Below are 19,249 nucleotides of genomic sequence, written 5' to 3'. Positions count from 1 at the left end.
GCTATTTTTTTAGGCGCAAAGGCACTGGTAGCAAGAACGATTTATAGATTACAGACCAAGGAGTTATGGCTTGGTCTGTTCTTGCTTGGGAAACAAGGCCAGCGCTTAGGGACAGGCGGGAGCCTGCAGAGAAACTCTTTTACCACTTCCCCAGGACAGCGCAACCCGAGCAGGAACAGCAGTTAGCATCGGCGGATGGAGAGAGGACTCAATTCGCTTTTCATTAATTAGGAGATCTCCAGGCACAACTTCGTTTGTTCGTGGGAGGGGAGTTTTTAAAAACGAGGGCACGCTCAAAAACAACGACGAGCGGAGAGAGGGCCCCCAAAGACCCCTAGCTGATCAGACCAGTTTGCAAAAAGCAAGGACCTTCTCCGAGGTCTGATTAGAAAATGTCTGGTTTTAAAGGCAAACTTAGGCAGTTTCCCATTAGTACCTTTTTGATTTGGCTCCTCTTGATACAAGGGAGGGAGAGAAGGACAGGAAAGCTAACAGGTAAGCATAGCATGCCTGGGCTGTTCTGAGCCACAGGTATGACTCATATCTTAATTAGTTGGCCACTTCAGGTCTTGCATTTCTGCGCGCCCCCCACACCGAGGCCCGGGTTCTGAACCAAAGGAGCTAAACAAAGAAGCAAAGAAACCCCCTCTCTAGGCAGGCAGTGGCTCCAGTTGTCTGTACAACCATCCCTTGAGTAGGGGCTTGACTTTAGTTTAAGCACATTGGCGGGAGGGCGGGCCACACAGGACAAACAGAAAGGAGGAAGGGAAAAAGGAATGCTGCAGGGGGACAGTGTAACAGACACCCCCTAGCCTAAGGTTACAAGTTACAGCAAACAGAGGTTACAATAGCTTCAGCCAAAATTACACATTTTCAAGGTAAGAAACGAACAAAGACCTTAATTCCGCCTTCTAGCTAGTACTTACTATTTTGAAATGGAGAGACCGTTTCAGAAAGATTGGAGAAAACCTGGTTGCACATTGGCCCCTCTTAGTCCCAATGAGAGAACAAAGACAACACAAACAGCACCAAAACAAAGGACTTCCCTTCACCAAGATTGAAATGCATTGTCCCCGATGGTCCTCTTGGTCAGGTGTCAGCAGGTTCACAGAGCTTGTTAACCCTTTACAGGTAAAAGAGACCTTAAGCCTTTAACTATTTGTTTTATGACAATCCACTCTCCCAGAGGCAAAGGGTCTGGTGTGCGCCCCACTCTATCTATGCCCTCCATTCTTTCTTTCCAACAGACGTACCCCATTCCCAAATCCCCTCATTCCCACCTTCCTTCATGCCAGGGGGCTTTTTTTTTGGCCTTTTTTTTTCCCCCCTTTTTTCCCCCCCCCCAAACTTTTTTTCCCCGGTTCCGGCATTCTCTACCTATGGCAAGGGCTCGTAGCCCTTGTTCCCCCCTTTACCACTCATATCCCCAATTCCCCCTCCCTCCCTACAGGTTCCCTAATCTGGCCTCCCACCAGGGTTCCGTGTTCCCCATTGTCCCTGTGATGATTTGTGGGTTCACCAGCAATATGAGTCATCTTATACCCTCCCCCGACCCAGGCCGTCTTGGATTTAATGGTGCCCTAGTGGAATTATTAAACTGGTTGCCCCTGGTCCTTTTTTTGCTCTTAGCGACACAACATAGCTGACACTATTGAAAACTTGCCACTATGTAATGTTATTAAACCAGTTTAACGGTAGTTAAGCACACTGTAATGCTGATTGGCACTAGCACTAAAGTAGCACTATAGAAAAATTTATTTGCAGAATTGATGAAATAATATGATTTTTTTAATTTGTCAACATTTGTGATTTATGAGAGGTATGAACAGGTTTTGTTTATTAAAAGCAACTCTCTGGCTTTTTGGCTGCCAAAATCAGTAATAATGTCATTGTAGACCAAAGACAAGTGATGTTCTTGTTTGATTGCAAGAATAGCAAGGACCTCTCAAGTGTTCTCTAATCATTGTAGAGTTGGAGAAAGTTTTTAATGAGCTTTTAGTTTTGGAAAAATTCCGTTTTCTCCTGATTGCACTGTTACGGAATGTCAGTGGATACAAGTGGCAATTGTACACATTAGATATAGATCAAAACAAGTTTGCTGGTATGAATAGGACTGTACATTGTCCATCATCGATTTTGTATGTTGGTAATATGATGACAGTGTATTCAATTCTTCATACAGTTTTCAATCCATTTAATCAAAAATGATCTTGTGTTCAGGAGGCTCTCTAGGTCAGGGTCCCCAATTGCGTGTGTGGGTTGCCATAGCGCCCAACAGGGGCCTCTCAGTGCACCTGGTATGCCGCGGTGGACAAGCATCCGCTGAAAGCCACTGAAATTTCAGCACCATTTCGTGGGGACGCCTCTGGATTGACACGTTGCCCACCGATTAAGCGCTCACCAGAGATGTCGTTGGCTGAAATGCCTTGGCCGAATTGTGTCCACTTGCATGGTCCTTTCGTCTGGCGCCGCCAGATGAAAAAGGTTGGGTACCACTGCTCTAGGTTCTTGCACTCTGTCATTTAGTTGTCTTGGTTTTTTCCTATTTCATTTGTATTTAGTCCCCCTCAGCCCACCTGCAGCTGAGTGAATGGAAATGCAGGCCTTACAGCGGGTTGAGTGGCTTCAGCGAGATCTCAGCCACCAGCTTGCTCAGCCCACTGCCATCTGGGTTTCCTTGGGGTTCCCCAGGCCAGCAGCAGAGTGCCCTGAGTGGGGCCAGTGGCCGGGACCTCGGGTGCAATGGGGCAGCAGCTGGAACCCCCAGAGCAGCGGTGGGCGTCGCGCGCTGCTGAGGGTCCCCGCAGACGGCCGGGCACGGGGAGTTTTGGTCCCAGGCGCCCCAAGCCGCTAGCCACGAAGCTCACGTTGCTGGCCACTTCCTCCCCCCGCAGGCAGTGGGAGCTGCAGCAGCGGCTGCTCCCAAGTTCCACGCCCAGGTGGGTGAGAAACAGCACCGCCTGGCCCCGCAGGCTGCCTCATACCTCTCTACATCAGGTACTGCCCCTCCGATCCTGGCCTAGCTGTGGGGCCAGGCCGGACTCACACTCACCCCAGCCCACGCTCCCCTGCCTCTCCTGGGCATGGCGTGTTCTTAGCAAGAGGTGGGGATTTGGGGATGGGAGCCACATGGTAGGCAGTGAGGGGTCGGGGATTGGGGGAGGATCCAATGGCGGAAGACGGGGGGTGGATTCACGGGCGGGAAGGGCGCGAGCCTTCCGGGCTCGGAGTCTTTGCTGTTTATCAGTTGTCCCACTTAACATTGTCGGGACGCGGGACAAACAAGAATATCGGCGAGTCCCCGATCAAATAGGGGAGGTTGGCACTCCTAGGCACAGTTGCTGTAGGTATGCCAACCCCTGCTCTATACACTAGTAAGAAAGATGAGCATACTACAGTTGTTGGAGGGCTCTATTTTTACAGTAACAGGGCTATAGGAAGTTAGTCAAGATTTTTTGTGTCACTGATGTTAAACGGGCCCACTCCCTCCCCATACCAAACTTTGTCACAAATAATTGTCAACAACTGTCTTAATTTTTGTTTTTTGGCCAAGATATTGATTTTTAAAAAGTTATAATTGAAATTTGATCAGGATTGTTGCCAACATTTTGGCAAACAAATTTGTTAAATGACAATCTAAATGTAACAGAACCTGCTTTCATGCTTGGCTCATCCCCCGGCCTGCTTGGTGTCCAACAGCATGCAGTAGAGAGGAGATAGGTAGAAACTGCAGGACCCCAAAATCCACCTCTTGGGGTGCAGAATGGCAACAGCAGCAGCAAACCCAGGTCTGATCCTGCAATGGGCACAGGGTGGGAATTAGGAGCCTATAAAGAAAGACACCCAAAATCGAACTGTCCTATAAAATTGGGACATCTGGTCACCCTACAGGTGAGGTCTTTCCCCACCCCCTTCCAGAGACCCAGCAGCCACCCCTCTAGCTTGTGCTGCATTTATGTTCTTCATCTTGGAACCAGCAGCCTGCTCTTACATGCTCCACTGCTTCCCATTCTGTCCAGGCTCCCAGGCAGAGCGCGTTCTCCAGGACTAGTGGTGCCCTAGGCAGCTGCCAGTTCTGCCTATGGCTAGGGACGGCCCTGGCGCCCCCACCTCCCATGAGAGGAGAGACTTGTCTGTCTTAACTGGTTGCCAGCTCCCTGAGCCCTGCTTTCTGTTAGCTACCCAAGCACTTCTCGCTGGGCTTGCAGCCTTCACTTTTGCCTTGCCAGGTTACCAGTAGGTGCACCCCAGTCCTTTGCCGTGCTTTCCCTGTTGTGTCCGGCTCCTAGCCATCTGAATAGCAGGTCTTGCTGTCCCCAACTTTAGCCAGTGTAGACACCAGCTTGTTTGATCTAACCCATATTCAGCACTTAACACCACTGCACGCATGACGAACTGTTGCCTGCTGGCAGTGGGGGGGGGGGGGGGGCACAACCAGGGAACAGCTCATATCATGCCTCGCTCCCCACCCCCAGGCAGCCCTCTCTCTTCATGGAAGAAGGACCCCACCCTCCATGAGAAAGCAGTGGCTGCCTTCAGGCAGCTTCCCAGTTCCTTTGCCTCTCCACCGAGTTAAAGCAGCCCCTCTGAGCAGCTCCCAGCTGTTTCCTCCTGCCTCTACTGTCCATTCCCTGCAACAGCCTTTCCCTTGGCTTAGCTACTCTGAAGGGAGGGGGCCTGGCTGCACCATATGACCGAGCAATCTGGGGGGGGGCATGGCACCTGCACCCACACACATTGGTACTTATGTGGACATTACTGTAGTATCTGAATACCTTGCAATCATTTCAGTGTATTTATCTTCACAACCCCTCTGTGAGGTAGGGCAGTGCTATTATCCCCATATTATAGATGTGGAATTGAACCATAGAAAGGCTACATGACATGCCCAAGGTTACACAGGAAGTTTGTTGTGGAGCGGTCTCCCAAGCCTCCAGCTATCACCCTAGTCACTGAACCATTCTTCCTCTCCATTTGTATTATTTATTTGTAAACCTGGTTTAAATTGATGTAGAATGCCCATTCAGAAAGTTGCACTGGTTTAGCTAAATCGGTGCAACATCACACCATTAGTGAAATGAGTGTAAAGTTGTGTATTAAGCAGATTCACTTAGCTGTATTCCAGCACACACATTCTTTGGGTGATCCGCTTTTGGTGCAAACGATTTATTTCCATGGAGCTGTGCCCACATACACCAGTAGAGAGTCTGACCCCAGATACTATCCTTCAACATTCTGCATGGCTCCACCCTAGTTTTCATCTTGTTTGTTGTTGCATCCGCTATCTCTGATCTATCAAGAATGCTGTGTTGCTCTCCCATTTGGTTTTTTCTCCACTTCCCACCTTGTTGCCTTCTTCCATGCTTCCCACTTTGTATGAGGCCTTTGACCAAACCTCAAGCGCACATATGCTGGAATAAACATTTGTGCAGTATCTAGATTAGCATTTACAAGTGAGTTGGTTAATTTGAGTTAATTAGCAACCAGAGCATCTGAGGTAAAACAGGACCAAAGATTCTCAACTACACAAGCCCATAAGCCTCATTTAGCGATATCACAATTAAATCACTGTTAGTTTCCATTTTGTCACACATAGGATCCTTATCAAAGAGTCACAGTTACATGGTTTGGTTTAGCCTCTAGTTTATTTGAATCACCATTAGGTCTCATTTGAATTTGTCTAGATCTGGCTTCCAGCCAGGGGTACTTATGCCTTTCTTGTGTCAATTAATTTTTCTCCAGCCCTTGAATAATTTTTGTGGCTTCTTCCTGCACCCTCTCCAATTTTGAAACATCCTTTAAAAAATGTTCTCTGTTCTCTTCTGTCAGCTGCTCCCAGCCTTCCAGCTCAGCGACTGTGGCCACCTCGCAGGGGAAGGATGCACAAAAGGGTGAATAAGATGAAAAGGAAGGGGCAGAGCTGGGTGGGAGAGCACTACTCACCCCCACAAGGATGAAACAGGCTGATGCCTCCACCAATATTAAATCCACACCCACATACTTTTAAAGCTGAAGTTTCTGATTGTATGCAAATTATTTCCCAATATGCAAATTAGCCAATTTTTCTTAAAATGTTAATGGGACACAAGTTCCTTAAGTTTTTTCCTTAGCTGGTGGCAACTCTAGAGCAAGGATCATTTCTCATCCAAACTGAGAGTGTGGTCACAATATCATCCCACATATCTCGCCACTCCCTGTGGTCACTATCTTTCATCAAGGGTGATGTGTGGGCAGTTCCTGTGGCCATGAGTGATAGCTAAGTGGCAGCCAGCAGGAACTGAGGTGACGTATGACCAGGTTGGCATGTGACATGCCATGAAAAATGTCCTGGTGTTCTGCTCAAGTGCCAATTTCACTAGAACCAGGATAACCCCAGTAAACCAGGATGTCCAGCCATTCCATCCCCAGTACTTTTCAAAGGAAGAGGCTGTAGATAATGTTTTCATAATGAATGATTTTTCACTGGCAATAATGGGGTTAAACTAGGCATCACGGGATAGGGAGCGGAAATAAAACATGTTGTGGACAGACATTTTAAACAAAGCTGGTCACTCAGTTTGTGGAGAGAGCTGGATTAGGCTGCATGTTTACCATACATTTTGTTTGGAAAATTTCTCCCTAGCTCAATATCAATCCCCAAAAATGGCACTGGCAGATCCAATTGTCATACTGCTGCTATTTGTGGTAACTTCTGTTTCTATTCTCATTGTGAAAAAGGGCTGGAATAAGAGATCCTCCCTGAATTTCCCGCCAGGACCACGACCTTTACCCATCCTTGGAAATCTACACCAGCTGAACCTGAAGAGACCTTACCAAACTTTGCTTGAGGTAAGACTTTCAAATGCGATGGACTGGGCAGGTTGTACTTGATCTCATTGTTGTAAATGGCAGATAGAACAATGCAAGCTAGGCAAAATGCAGGAGTCCTCATTTTTAGAAGCAGTGTGCACTGCGAGGGGAAACTCTTAATGCAGACAAAGCGAGGGTAGCACATCTTAAGAGCAGGGCTGGTGCAAGGATGTTTCGTGTCCTAGGTGAAACTTCCACCTTGTGCCCTCCCCTGTCCCTGAGCCCCTGCCCTGAGCCCCCCCCCCCCACGGCAGCTACGCCCCTTCCGCTCTGAGGCGACCCCCCTGCAGCAGTACCCACCCCCCACCCTATGCCCTGAAGCATCTCCCCGCCCCAAGCTCACCCTGCTCCTCCTCCACCCCGAGCACACCCTGGCTGCTTCACTTCTTCTGCCTCCCAGGCTTGCGGTGCCTAAGCTGATTGGTGCCGCAAGCTTGGGAGGCAAGAGAAGTGAAGCAGCTCACCTCTGCTCCACTTCCTCCCCGAGCCACCGCCTACCTTACTTGACGCAGGCGGCCCTCCCCGCGCTCCCCTGCTCCCTCCGCCTAAATGCTGGCGGCGACCGGGGTGGCCGAAGATCCGGCCACCAAGGTCGCTACCCAAGAAAATGCTGCCTCCCAAATCCTAGTGCCTTAGGCGACCGCCTAGGTTGCCTAAATGGTTGCACCGGCCCCTCTTAAGAATTAGCTAGTCAGTGAGGGACTGATCACTGACTTACCATTGACTTCAGCCTATCTGGGATCGGGCCCTTCAGTCTGGAATTGTATGAATGTTTATCTAGAACTTTGATCTGTGCTGGGCTTCACTCAACATATCTTAAAGCAGCACTGCACAAGCCTGTTGCAGGTCACTGAAAGAATGTGGCAGAAACATTCATTAATGATAATAATTAACAATACTTGCAGTACAGGCCAAATCCGGGGTGGGGGTGGGGGTGGACATGAAGGAACCATGCAGGGAGTGCACTTATCCTGCCTGCCATGGAGCCCTGTCCCATGTAAGCCCCCTGCCTGCAGCAGGAGCAGGTTGGCCTGGCTGGGGATGAGTACCCCAAAGGTCTTGCCTCACACAGGGGTGCTGTGTAAATGCCCAGGGGGGAAAGACTAATCCAGTGTTTGATTTGTATGTGTGTTTGATTTGTATGTATGTTTATCAGGCCTATCTAGAACTTTGATCTCTGCTGGGCTTCACCTAACATATCTTAAAGCAGCACTGCCAAACCTGTCACAGATCACTGAGAGAATGGGACAGAAACGTTCATTAGTGATGATCATTAACAATACTTGCAGTACAGGCCAAACTGAGGGTGGTGGTGGACATGAAGGGACCATGCCGAGGGTGCATTTATCCTGCCTGCCATGGAGCCCTGCTCCATGGGACCCCCTGCCTGCAGCAGAAGCACGTGGGGCATGGCTGGGAATAAGCACCTCTGGGGTCCTCCTGCCTCATGCAGGGTGCTGTGTAAGTTCCCTATGGCTGTTTGGGCACTTTCAGCCACTGAGCTGAAGTGGTCTCTGAAGAGTCACTCCATGCCCTGTGGGGAAAGACTAATTCAGTGTTTCTCAAGCGGCCACGAGGGGGTTTTCCTGTGGCCAAGACAGCCTCCTTGGTGGTGATGAGGGAGGAGGAGATGGCAAAGCATTGGCACAGCCCTGGAGATGGTGATGGGAGGGGGACAACACTGCAGGAGGAAGGTGAGTTCTCTTCTCTATCTATGTGGGTTTTAGCCCTGGGGTGGTTGGGAGGTGAGCTCCAGCAGCTGGACTTGGGGAGCCTGGCTGTGCAAAGCGGGGCTCCAACCATGGTGCTGCAGGTGCTAACTCCCAGCTTCTGCTCCCATCTCTGGGCTCTGGCCGCTGGCACCAACTCCAGCCCTGGGTTCCAGCCCCAAACCGTGGTGGTGGCTGCTGGCCTGGGCACCAATCCCTAGATGCACACTCCAACCCCCAGCCCTGGCTGCTGACCCCGGGCGCAGATCCCTGGCCCCGGCTGTGGGTTAGCAAGCACTGACCCTGGGCTCCAGCAGATGCTGGCCCTAGGCAACGATCCCCAGCCCCAGTTGCATGGCAGCGAGTGCTGGTTTCGGCATAGTGGTGGCGGGCACTGAGCCCTAGCTCTGGCCATGTGGCCCCCAGCTCCAGCACCCAGCTTTAGGCTCTGGCTGCATCTCAGTGGGCACTGGCCTCGGACTTCAGCCTCTGGCCCCAGCTGGGCAGCTCTTGCCAAAGCTCCTGGTTCTGGCCACGAGCACCGATCCCTGGGCCCGGCTGTGCAGCTCTTGCTCCCTGGTCCGGGAAATGCCCGAGCCCTAGCCATGCAACTCCTGTCCCTGGCTCTGGGCTCTCTCCTCGAGCACTGACCCCACGCCGCATTGCAGTGGGTGCCAGTGTTCATTCCCTCTGAAGCATCTGGCACTGACCACTCTGCTGCAGCCTTGCAGCTGCAGGGTTCACCACCCACCTTCTTCGCCCCTGACCCTACTGCCTTCCTGGCCCTGCATTCATCCCTCCATCATCCCAGGCCCCTGCTGCTTCCTCCAGCCCACATCCAACCCACTGTGGCCCCCCGCTGACAAATGGAAAGTGTGCTGACAAATGGAACTGAGTTCAAGAAAGAGCAACAGAAATGACTAGAGGTCTGGAAAACACATCATAAAAGGCGAGACCAAGGAAGGTTGGTCTGTTTCACCAAGGGAAAGTTAAGAGGTGACTTGACAGTTTAGGAGGTAGGTATCTGACAATAGGGGGTCCCTGAAGCTAGCCGACAAAGGCATAATGAGATCCAGTAGCTGGAAGACCAAAAGTATAACTGGCTTCAAAAAAGAATTAGACAAGTTCATGGAGGATAGGTCCATCAGTGGCTATTAGCCAAGATGGTCAGGGATGCAACCCTATGGTCTGGGTGTTCCAAAACCTCCAACTGTCAGAATATGGGACTGGATGACCAGGGCAGAATCACTCAAAATAGCCCTGGAATGTTCATTCCCTCTGAAGCCTCTGGCACTGGCCACTGTTAGAAGACAGGACATTGGGATAGCTGGAGCATTGGTCTGTCCCAGTATGGCCATTCTTCTGAGACCGCCCCTGTGCTGAAGAGCTTATATTAGATGGACTGATATGGTCACACCTCATCACTTGTCTTTTGCTGTATCCAATGCTCCATCCTTCATTGTCTATTTGAGCCTTATCCTCCAGCAGGATCTGCTAGCACAGACTCCTATGCCTGTGCAGTCATGCAGAGGCCAATGGTACGTAGATTTTATGCCCCTTGGAGCAAGGCCTATCGTTATGTTCTGTGTTTGTACAACATCTAGCACAATGGAGTCCTGGTTCCTGACTGGGGCTCCTAGATGCTACGGTAACACTGATGATAAATAATAATAATGAGAGTCCATGTAGACAGAAGGCTCTGCACAAGTAGCTTTCAAAGCAAGATTGGAGCCATAGATTGTCAGCTATTCGGGGACAGCACTGTGTATTCTTATTTGTCTGCATAGCATGGAGCATATATTTGGTGCTATTCATAAAATCAACAATAACAAGCCCATCTACAGAAAAAACACTGATTTACTTTGACCTTGAAATAAAAAATTAACAGGGTGAGAACTATGCTCAGTAAAGCTGGTCATAAAATAATTTATTGTTCAATCTTTGATCAAAACAAAAACAAAATAGTGTTTAATGAAATCCTGAAAAATGTCAATAAAAATCCTTTTTGTCAAATTTGTATGTGTGAAAAGGAAATAAGTTCCTGTTTGGCTCTATTGTTCAGTATATTCTGTTAACTGATATTATGTAGCCCATTATTTCTTCTGTAATTGCTGTATGCAGGTAGAAGTGGATATAGGTAATCCTTTACAGAATTCCAAGGGAGCCAAGCAGCGTCATTTGTAAAGCCTGTTCTTTTTTTTCTAAACAGGGTTACAAAGCTAATGAATTTACATGGTCAGTTTGTCATAGACATTAGTGCAAAGCCTGGTCCCATGTTTCAATAAGTAGGACTTGGAGACTTGTCTTCAATTCCCTGCTCTGCCAAAGACTTCCTGTGTGACCTTGGGCAAGTCACTCTGTACCTCAGTTCTCTGCCTGTAAAATGGGCTGATAGCACCTTCCTACCTCATAGGGGGCTCTGAGGGTACATTAAAGATTGTTTCAGTGGGCATTGGACACACTCTATGTACTCAACATTCTTAAGCTCTGTGGCCACATTGTAGCAAAACTGAAACCCTTACAATGCTTTTTCCAAACAAAATAAACAGCAGCAGGAGAGCAGCAGTGTGTCTTACTGTCTCTTGTCCAGATGCTGAACCTGGCACTTGCTCAGTCAGTGATATTTGCAGGCAGAAGAAAAAGACACAGCTCTAGCTTGTATATTTTAAAATCAAATTGAAACCCAACAGTTGCTATAACAGTAGCATGGAAACATATAATGCTTTTTTCACCCCTCCCTATATTTAAGCTCTCTGAGAAATATGGCCCAGTCTTCAGCATTCATATGGGACCCAAGAATATGGTGGTGCTGTCAGGATACAAGATGGTGAAGGAGGCTCTTGTGAACCAGGCAGATGCGTTTGCAGAAAGGCCCAGAATCCCAATATTTGAAAAATTTGCAAGAGGAAATGGTGAGATTTCTTTTCTCTCTGACCAAATGACAAGACTGTTTTATGCTCTGACCATAGGAAATATTCTTCTTTTGTCAGGGATCTGTTCTGCAGGGCTGAGAAATCTGAATAGTTTGGAGAGCATACATTATTACTTGTATACTTCCATGTGACAGTTTTGTTCCTGCCAAAGATAAGACCAAGACACTGGGGACTCAATACAAAAATATTACAGGAGATATACAAAGGGGCATTACTAAATGCATGGAGTAAGTCCCTCCCTGTCTTTAGGTGAAAGATAGAGACACAGTCAATGTAATGTCAGGTAACAAAACCAAATCTGAGGTGAAACTAAAGAAGATGGAAGACTTGGCAAACATCTCATACTCTTTGGAAACATCAGTGTGGAAACACTGCACAAAACCCAGGCAAGTTATAGCAGTCCCAATAAAACTCAAAGAAAAATAAATTAGGTGTACCCACTACTGCCTGCCGGCACTGCACAATGTGTACGCTAAACAAACGTACTTTCTTTTTCAATAACCCTGGAGGCAACAGAGTGCCTGAGCTTTGTAGAGTTGCATGACCCCACAGGTTTGCAGGAACACAGCAACTTTCTTCCTATGTGTCCCCAAAAGCTTCCTACATGCAGCTGCCATCCTCACTTGCCATCATCTTAGGTGTTGCAAACAGAATGCAACAACACCTAACTCTTAGTCACCTAGAAAATCACAAGAACAGCACTGCAATCCACTAAGCCTGAGTCAGGCATGTTGGGTCCCTATACAATGAATGGGAAGAACTAGGCACCTAACAATTGATTCACAAAAGCCAGTATGCTAGGGAAGGAACTGCCTAAATAGGCCAATGGGGGATGTTGATGTGAGGAGTGTGTTCTAAGCCCTGCCCCCTCACTGAGGTAGGTTCCTAAGTGTGGGCGGCAGGGAGGCATGTAGCTCTGCTAACAATCCACAAACAGAAACCCCTCTCCTGGAGTCAGGCAGCTTAGGCGTGTAACTCAGTGTTAGGTAAAAACAACGAGGTGTCCTTGTGGCACCTTTGAGACTAACAAATGTATTTGGGCATAATCAAGTTATTTTTTGTGCATGATTAATAACTACTTGCTGTGGTCTGTTCTGAAAATGTAACCTTTGGCATTTGGGAGGCTGAGCGTTATGGAAGTTTATGTTTAGTTGAGGGTAGCTGCTCATATTCAAACTAAGGAATGATATTGTCCCTATTAAAATACATTTACCTGGAGGTTTCTTTTGTTTTTTTTGTGGGGGGTTCTCTTGCATTTCAGGTATTATTTTTGCTCATGGTGAAAACTGGAAAGTGATGAGAAGATTCACTCTCACGACCTTACGGGATTTTGGTATGGGCAGGAGGACTATTGAGAACAAAATCCTGGAAGAATGTGATTATCTGATAAAGGATTTTGAATCCCACAAAGGTAAGCATGTGTTGAGCTTTGTAGTGTAACACTGGTAATCATTCAAAGTCCTTAACCACATCTGGGCCTGTGAAGCCCCCTTTCTGCCACCCTCATGGAGTCATCTCACTTGGAAATTAATTCAGTCATGACTCTTTTGCCTTTGATTCCTACTAATCAGAACTTAGGGGAGGAGCCTGAACCAATGGAGCACATTGGTGGCTGTGTGAAGGGGTGGAAGGGGAAGGTGCTGGGGGGATTAGCCTAATAATAATGGACAAGTTCCTCACTGAGGCAAATCTCAGACTGACTCTCAGGAAAGTTTGACCTGAGGATCTGACATAAGGAAAAGGTGTAATGAGCCTTCCTTCTCTGCCCACCAGCAGGAGCTCTGCTTAAAGGAGCCCAGAGATTGCTCCCTCCTATTGCCCCAAGGCATGCAAGTCATCTCAAAGGGGGAAGAGGAGGTCTGTTATTTCAATGGTTTCCAGTACGAAACCTGTTGGACACCAACAAAATGATGAATGTTGCCATTTAATGCTTTTCAGGAAGCTCCTTTGACACCATGAAAATGATGAATGCTGCCGTTTCCAATGTCATTGTGTCAATAATGCTCGGACACAGGTTTGATTATGAGGATCCAAAGTTTCTCAGGCTTATCCATTTAATTAATGAAAGTGTCCGGCTTTCTGGGAGTCCCATGGTTACGGTAATATTAGTTAGTCTGCTTTATTTCATATCCATTTTTGGGATTTCAAAATATTTCCAAAAGAGAGATCCTAATCGCAGATTAGCCAATAGCACGGTCATTACACCCACTCAACTTGGGTGTGGGAGAATCAGGCAAAGCAGACATTTGAACCTGTGTCTCTCATATCCTGCATGAATGCCCGAAACACCGGGCTATTGGCTATTCTGGGGAATTGTTTGTCCCCGCCCCCCCAATTCCCTTGAAACTTGGCAAAAAATTCCAACCTGGAGCTGTGAAACCTTTCCTGTTGAAAATGTCAACAAAACAACCTGCATCTTTGAAACATTCTAGTTTCAGTGAATTGGGATTTTTCTGATTAAACCATTTCATCTAAAACTTGCTGAGCAGCTCTAATGTTTCTAAAGGAAGCAGCGCCAGATGCTCCAGAGGAACAAGCAGGAAACCCTTATGCCGAGCAATGGTGGAATAACCTGCCTACAGTGAATAACCTGTCCATGGAAAACTCTGCCCATAATCCTCACCACCATCAGTTAGTTGACTGGCTCATGCCCTAAGCGTGAGACACAGCTGCTAAAAGGCCGGTGACCGGCCTACACAAGCTCTCCCACCATTGCTATCATAGCACAACAGCACTAGTGGCAGCGACAGCATAAAGTGTTAGTATAAAAAGGTTATAGACACACCCCAGGAATCTAGCTGGCTTAACCATCTGAATGCAAAATTATAGTTCTTGCTCTACAACAGCCATATGAAGAAGAAGAAGAGTTCCAAGAGTTGTTTCATTCACCTCAGTGGGAGTTCTGCGTGTGGAAGGCTTATAGAAACGGGCCCTATTATTTACAAGGCCATGTTTATCATCTCAATACATATTACTGTAAAGCCACATGTTGATCATGAATGATTCGTTAACTGTTATAATCTGCATTCCCTTTGCCTAACTGTGCTATTCCCTTCCTTTAGCTGTTCAATATGTTTCCTGCCCTTGGGTTCCTACCAGGAAACCACAAGACAGTCTTTAATAATCTGGAAGAACTGTACTCCTTTACTCAGCAGACTTTCATCGAACACCTGAAGCAATTAGATCCCAATGACCAGAGAAGTTTCATTGATGCCTTTCTCATCAGGCAGCAGGAGGTACTGACAGGCTAAGGAAGAGGGGAATGTGTGTGTGTGTGTGTGTGTGTGTGGCTAATGCAGATTTTCCCTGATTGCCAATATTCTTTAAACATTCACTGGGAGTTTTGTACTTGCAGGAAAAGTCTAATCCCAATACTCATTTCAAAAATGAGAATTTGCAAAGCCTTGTGAGTAATCTGTTCACAGCTGGGATGGAAACAACTTCCACCACACTCCGCTGGGGCCTTTTGCTTATGATGAAATACCCAGCCATTCAGAGTAAGATTTCTGAACCCTTTTAACTACTCATCATTTCTTTTGCTCTACTCTATATGTACTGAGTGTGCTTTTGGACAAGCAATGTCCACGTCTTGCCGGCAAGGTAAAGAAGTATGGGCTGGATGAATGGACTATAAGGTGGATAGAAAGCTAGCTAGATCGTCGGGCTCAACGGGTAGTGATCAATGGCTCCTTGTTTAGTTGGCAGCTGGTTTCAAGCAGAATGCCCCAAGGGTCGGTCCTGAGACTGGTTTTGTTCAGTATCTTCATTAATGATCTGGAGGATGGCATGAATTGCACCCTCAGCAAGTTTGCAGATGACACTAAACTGGGAGGAGTGGTAGATAGGCTGGAGGATAGGGATAGGATACAGAGGTACCTAGACAAATTAGAGGACAGGAACCCTTATGCCAGAGCAATGGTGGAATAACCTGCCTACAGTGAATAACCTGTCCATGGAAAACTCTGCCCATAATCCTCACCACCATCAGTTAGTTGACTGGCTCATGCCCTAAGCGTGAGACACAGCTGCTAAAAGGCCGGTGACCGGCCTACACAAGCTCCCCCACCATTGCTATCATAGCACAACAGCACTATGGCAGCGACAGCAAAAGTAGTATAAAAAGGTTATAGACACACCCCAGGAATCTAGCTGGCTTAACCATCTGAATGCAAAATTATAGTTCTTGCTACAAAAAGCAATATGAAGAAGAAGAAGAGTTCCAAGAGTTGTTTCATTCACTCTCAGTGGGAGTTCTGCGTGTGGAAGGCTATAGAAACGGGCCCTATTATTTACAAGGCCATGTTTATCATCTCAATACATATTACTGTAAAGCCACATTGATCATGAATGATTCGTTAACTGTTTATAATCTGCATTCCCTTTGCCTAACTGTGCTTTTCCCTTCCTTTAGCTGTTCAATATGTTTCCTGCCCTTGGGTTCCTACCAGGAAACCACAAGACAGTCTTAATAATCTGGAAGAACTGACTCCTTTACTCAGCAGACTTTCATCGAACACCTGAAGCATTAGACCCAATGACCAGAGAAGTTTCATTGATGCTTTCTCATCAGGCAGCAGGAGGTACTGACAGGCTAAGGAAGAGGGGAATGTGTGTGTGTGTGTGTGTGTGTGTGGCTAATGCAGATTTTTCCTGATTGCCAATATTCTTTAAACATTCACTGGGAGTTTTGTACTTGCAGGAAAAATCTAATCCCTACTCATTTCAAAAATGAGAATTTGCAAGCCTTGTGAGTAATCTGTTCACAGCTGGGATGGAAAAACTTACCACACCTCCGCTGGGGCCTTTTGCTTATGATGAAATACCCAGCCATTCAGAGTAAGATTTCTGAACCTTTTAACTACTCATCATTCTTTGCTCTACTCTATATGTACTGAGTGTGCTTTTGGACAAGCAATGTCCACGTCTTGCCGGCAAGGTAAAGAAGTAGGGCTGGATGAATGGACTATAAGGTGGATAGAAAGCTGGCTAGACGTCGGGCTCAACGGGTAGTGATCAATGGCTCCTTGTTTAGTTGGCAGCTGGTTTCAAGCAGAATGCCCCAAGGGGGTCGGTCCTGAGACTGGTTTTGTTCAGTATCTTCATTAATGATCTGGAGGATGGCATGAATTGCACCCTCAGCAAGTTTGCAGATGACACTAAACTGGGAGAGAGTGGTAGATAGGCTGGAAGATAGGGATAGGTACAGAGGTACCTAGACAAATTAGAGATTGGGCCAAAAGAAACCTATTGAGGTAAAAAAAAGGACAAGTGCAGTCCTGCACTTAGGATGAAGAATCCCATTCACTGTTACAGACTAGGGACTGAATAGCTAGGAAGCAGTTCTGCAGAAAACGACCTGGGGTTTCGGTGGACGAAAGCTGGATATGAGTTGACAGTGTGCCTTTTGCCAGGAAGGCTAATGGCATTTTGGGCTGTATAGTAGGGGCATGCCAGCAGATCGAGGACATGATGTCGACATTGGTGAGGCTCATCTGGAGTACTTGTGTCCAGTTTTGGGCCCACACTACAAGAAAGAGGTGGAAAAATTGGAAAGAGTCCAGTGGAGGGCAACAAAAATGATTAGCAGCAGAGAATCCTGTGGCACCTTATAGACTAACAGACGTTTTGGAGCGTGAGCTTTCGTGGGTGAATACCCACTTCGTCAGACGCAGATAGTGGCAATTTCCAGGGGTAGTTATATATGCCTAGCAAGCAGCTAGAGATAACGAGGTTAGTTCAATCAGGGAGGATGGGGCCCTGTTCTAGCAGTAGAGGTGTGAAAACCAAGGGAGGAGAAACGTGGTTCTGTAATTGGCAAGCCATTCACAGTCTTGTTTAGTCCAGGCTGATGGTGTCTGACTACAAAAGGAGGCCGCCAGACAACTCTCCAATACCAAATTCTACAGGCCACTTCCTCAGATCCCACTGAGGAATACACTAAGGAACTGCACCATCTACTCAGGACACTCCCTACACTAACACCGGAACAAATCAGCATACCTTTAGAGCCCCGACCAGGGTTATTCTATCACTACCCAAGATCCACAAACCCGGAAACCCTGGACGCCCCATCATCTCGGGCATTGGCACTCTCACAATGAAGGACTGTCTGGATATGTGGACTTTCTACTCAGACCCTATGCCACCAGCACTCCCAGCTATCTCCAATGACACCTCTGATTTCCTGAGGAACTACAATGCATTGGTCACCTCCCAGAAAAACACCATCTAAGCCACCATGGATGTAGAGGCTCTCTACACAAACATCCCACACACAGATGGAATACAAGCTGTCAGGAACAGTATCCCTGATGATGCACAGCACAACTGGCTGCTGAGCTCTGTGCCTTTATCCCCACACACAACTATTTCAAGTTGAATGACAATATATCTCCAGATCAGTGGCACTGCTATGGGCACCCGCTGGCCCCACAATACGCCAATATTTTATGGCCAACCTGGAACAACGCTTCCTCAGCTCTCATCCACTCACGCCCCTTCTCTACTACGCTACATTGACGACATCTTCATCATCTGGACCCATGGGAAGGAGACTCTAGAAAAATTCTACCACTATTTCAACAACTTCCACCCCCACCATCATCCTCAGCCTGGACCAATCTACACAGGAGTCCACTTTCTAGACACCACGGTGCAAATAAGTGATGGTCACATAATACACCACCCTATATCGAAAACCTACGACCGCTTAGCCTTACCTTCATGCCTCCAGCTTCCATCCGGGCACATCACACGACCATTGTCTACAGCCAAGCATTGAGAGTACAACCGCATCTGCTCTAACCGCAGACAGAAGACAAACACTACAAAATCTCCACCAAGCATTCTCAAAACTACAATACCCGCACGAAGGAATTAGGAAACAGATCAACAGAGCAGATGTGTACCCAGAAGCCTCCTACACAAGACAAACCCAAGAAAGAAACAACAGGATCCACTGGCCATCACATACAGCCCCAGCTAAAACCCCTCCAACGCATCATCAGGGATCACAACCCATCCTGGACAACGATCCCAAAACTTAACAGGTCTTGGGTGGCAGGCCAATCCTTGCCCACAGACAACCTGCCAACCTGAAAAGTATTCTCACCAAGCAAACTCACACCGTACCATAGTAACTCTAGCTCAGGACCAATCCATGCCAAACCTCGATGCAACTCTGCCACATATCACTCCCGCCGACAACACCATCACAGGACCTAATAACCAGATCAGCCACACATCACTGGTTCATTCACCTGCACGACCACCAATGTAATATACACCATCATATGCCAGCAATGCCCCTCTGCTATGTACATTGGCCAACTGGACAGTCACTATGGAAAGGATAAATGGACAAAATCAAGATATAGGAATGGCAATATACAAAACCTGTAGGAGAGCACTTCAGCCTCCCTGGCCACACTATAGCAGACCTTAAGGGTGGCCATCCCTGCAGCAAAAAAACTTCAGGACCAGACTTCAAAGAGAAACTGCTGAGCTTCAGTCATTTGCAATTTAATATCATCAGCTCTGGACTAAACAAAGACTGTGAATGGCTTGCCAATTACAGAACCAGTTTTCCTCCTTGGATTTCACACCTCTACTGCTAGAACAGGGCCCCATCCTCCCTGATTGAACTAACTCGTTATCTCTAGCTTGCTTGCTAGCATATATATACCTACCCCTGGAAATTGCCACTACCTGCATCTGACGAAGTGGGTATTCACCCACGAAAGCTCACGCTCCAAAACG

At 47.4% G+C, this 19,249-nt stretch overlaps 1 protein-coding gene across 1 annotated transcript in view; it reads left to right on the top strand.

The window, feature by feature from the left end:
• The first annotated feature begins 6,642 nt into the window (after positions 1–6,642).
• The window catches only part of LOC116832876 (cytochrome P450 2K1-like), a 17,854-nt gene continuing 5,247 nt past the window's right edge, over positions 6,643–19,249 (top strand). The window contains exons 1-6 of the mRNA XM_032793969.1: positions 6,643–6,828; positions 11,308–11,470; positions 12,753–12,902; positions 13,430–13,590; positions 14,554–14,727; positions 14,847–14,988. Coding sequence (XP_032649860.1) covers positions 6,643–6,828; positions 11,308–11,470; positions 12,753–12,902; positions 13,430–13,590; positions 14,554–14,727; positions 14,847–14,988 — 976 coding nt within the window. The remainder of the gene's footprint in view (positions 6,829–11,307; positions 11,471–12,752; positions 12,903–13,429; positions 13,591–14,553; positions 14,728–14,846; positions 14,989–19,249) is intronic.

Source organism: Chelonoidis abingdonii, chromosome 3 (genome assembly GCF_003597395.2).
Source record: "Chelonoidis abingdonii isolate Lonesome George chromosome 3, CheloAbing_2.0, whole genome shotgun sequence".
NCBI classification, from domain to species: Eukaryota; Metazoa; Chordata; order Testudines; family Testudinidae; genus Chelonoidis; species Chelonoidis abingdonii.
This window is presented reverse-complemented; position numbering and strand designations above follow the sequence as displayed.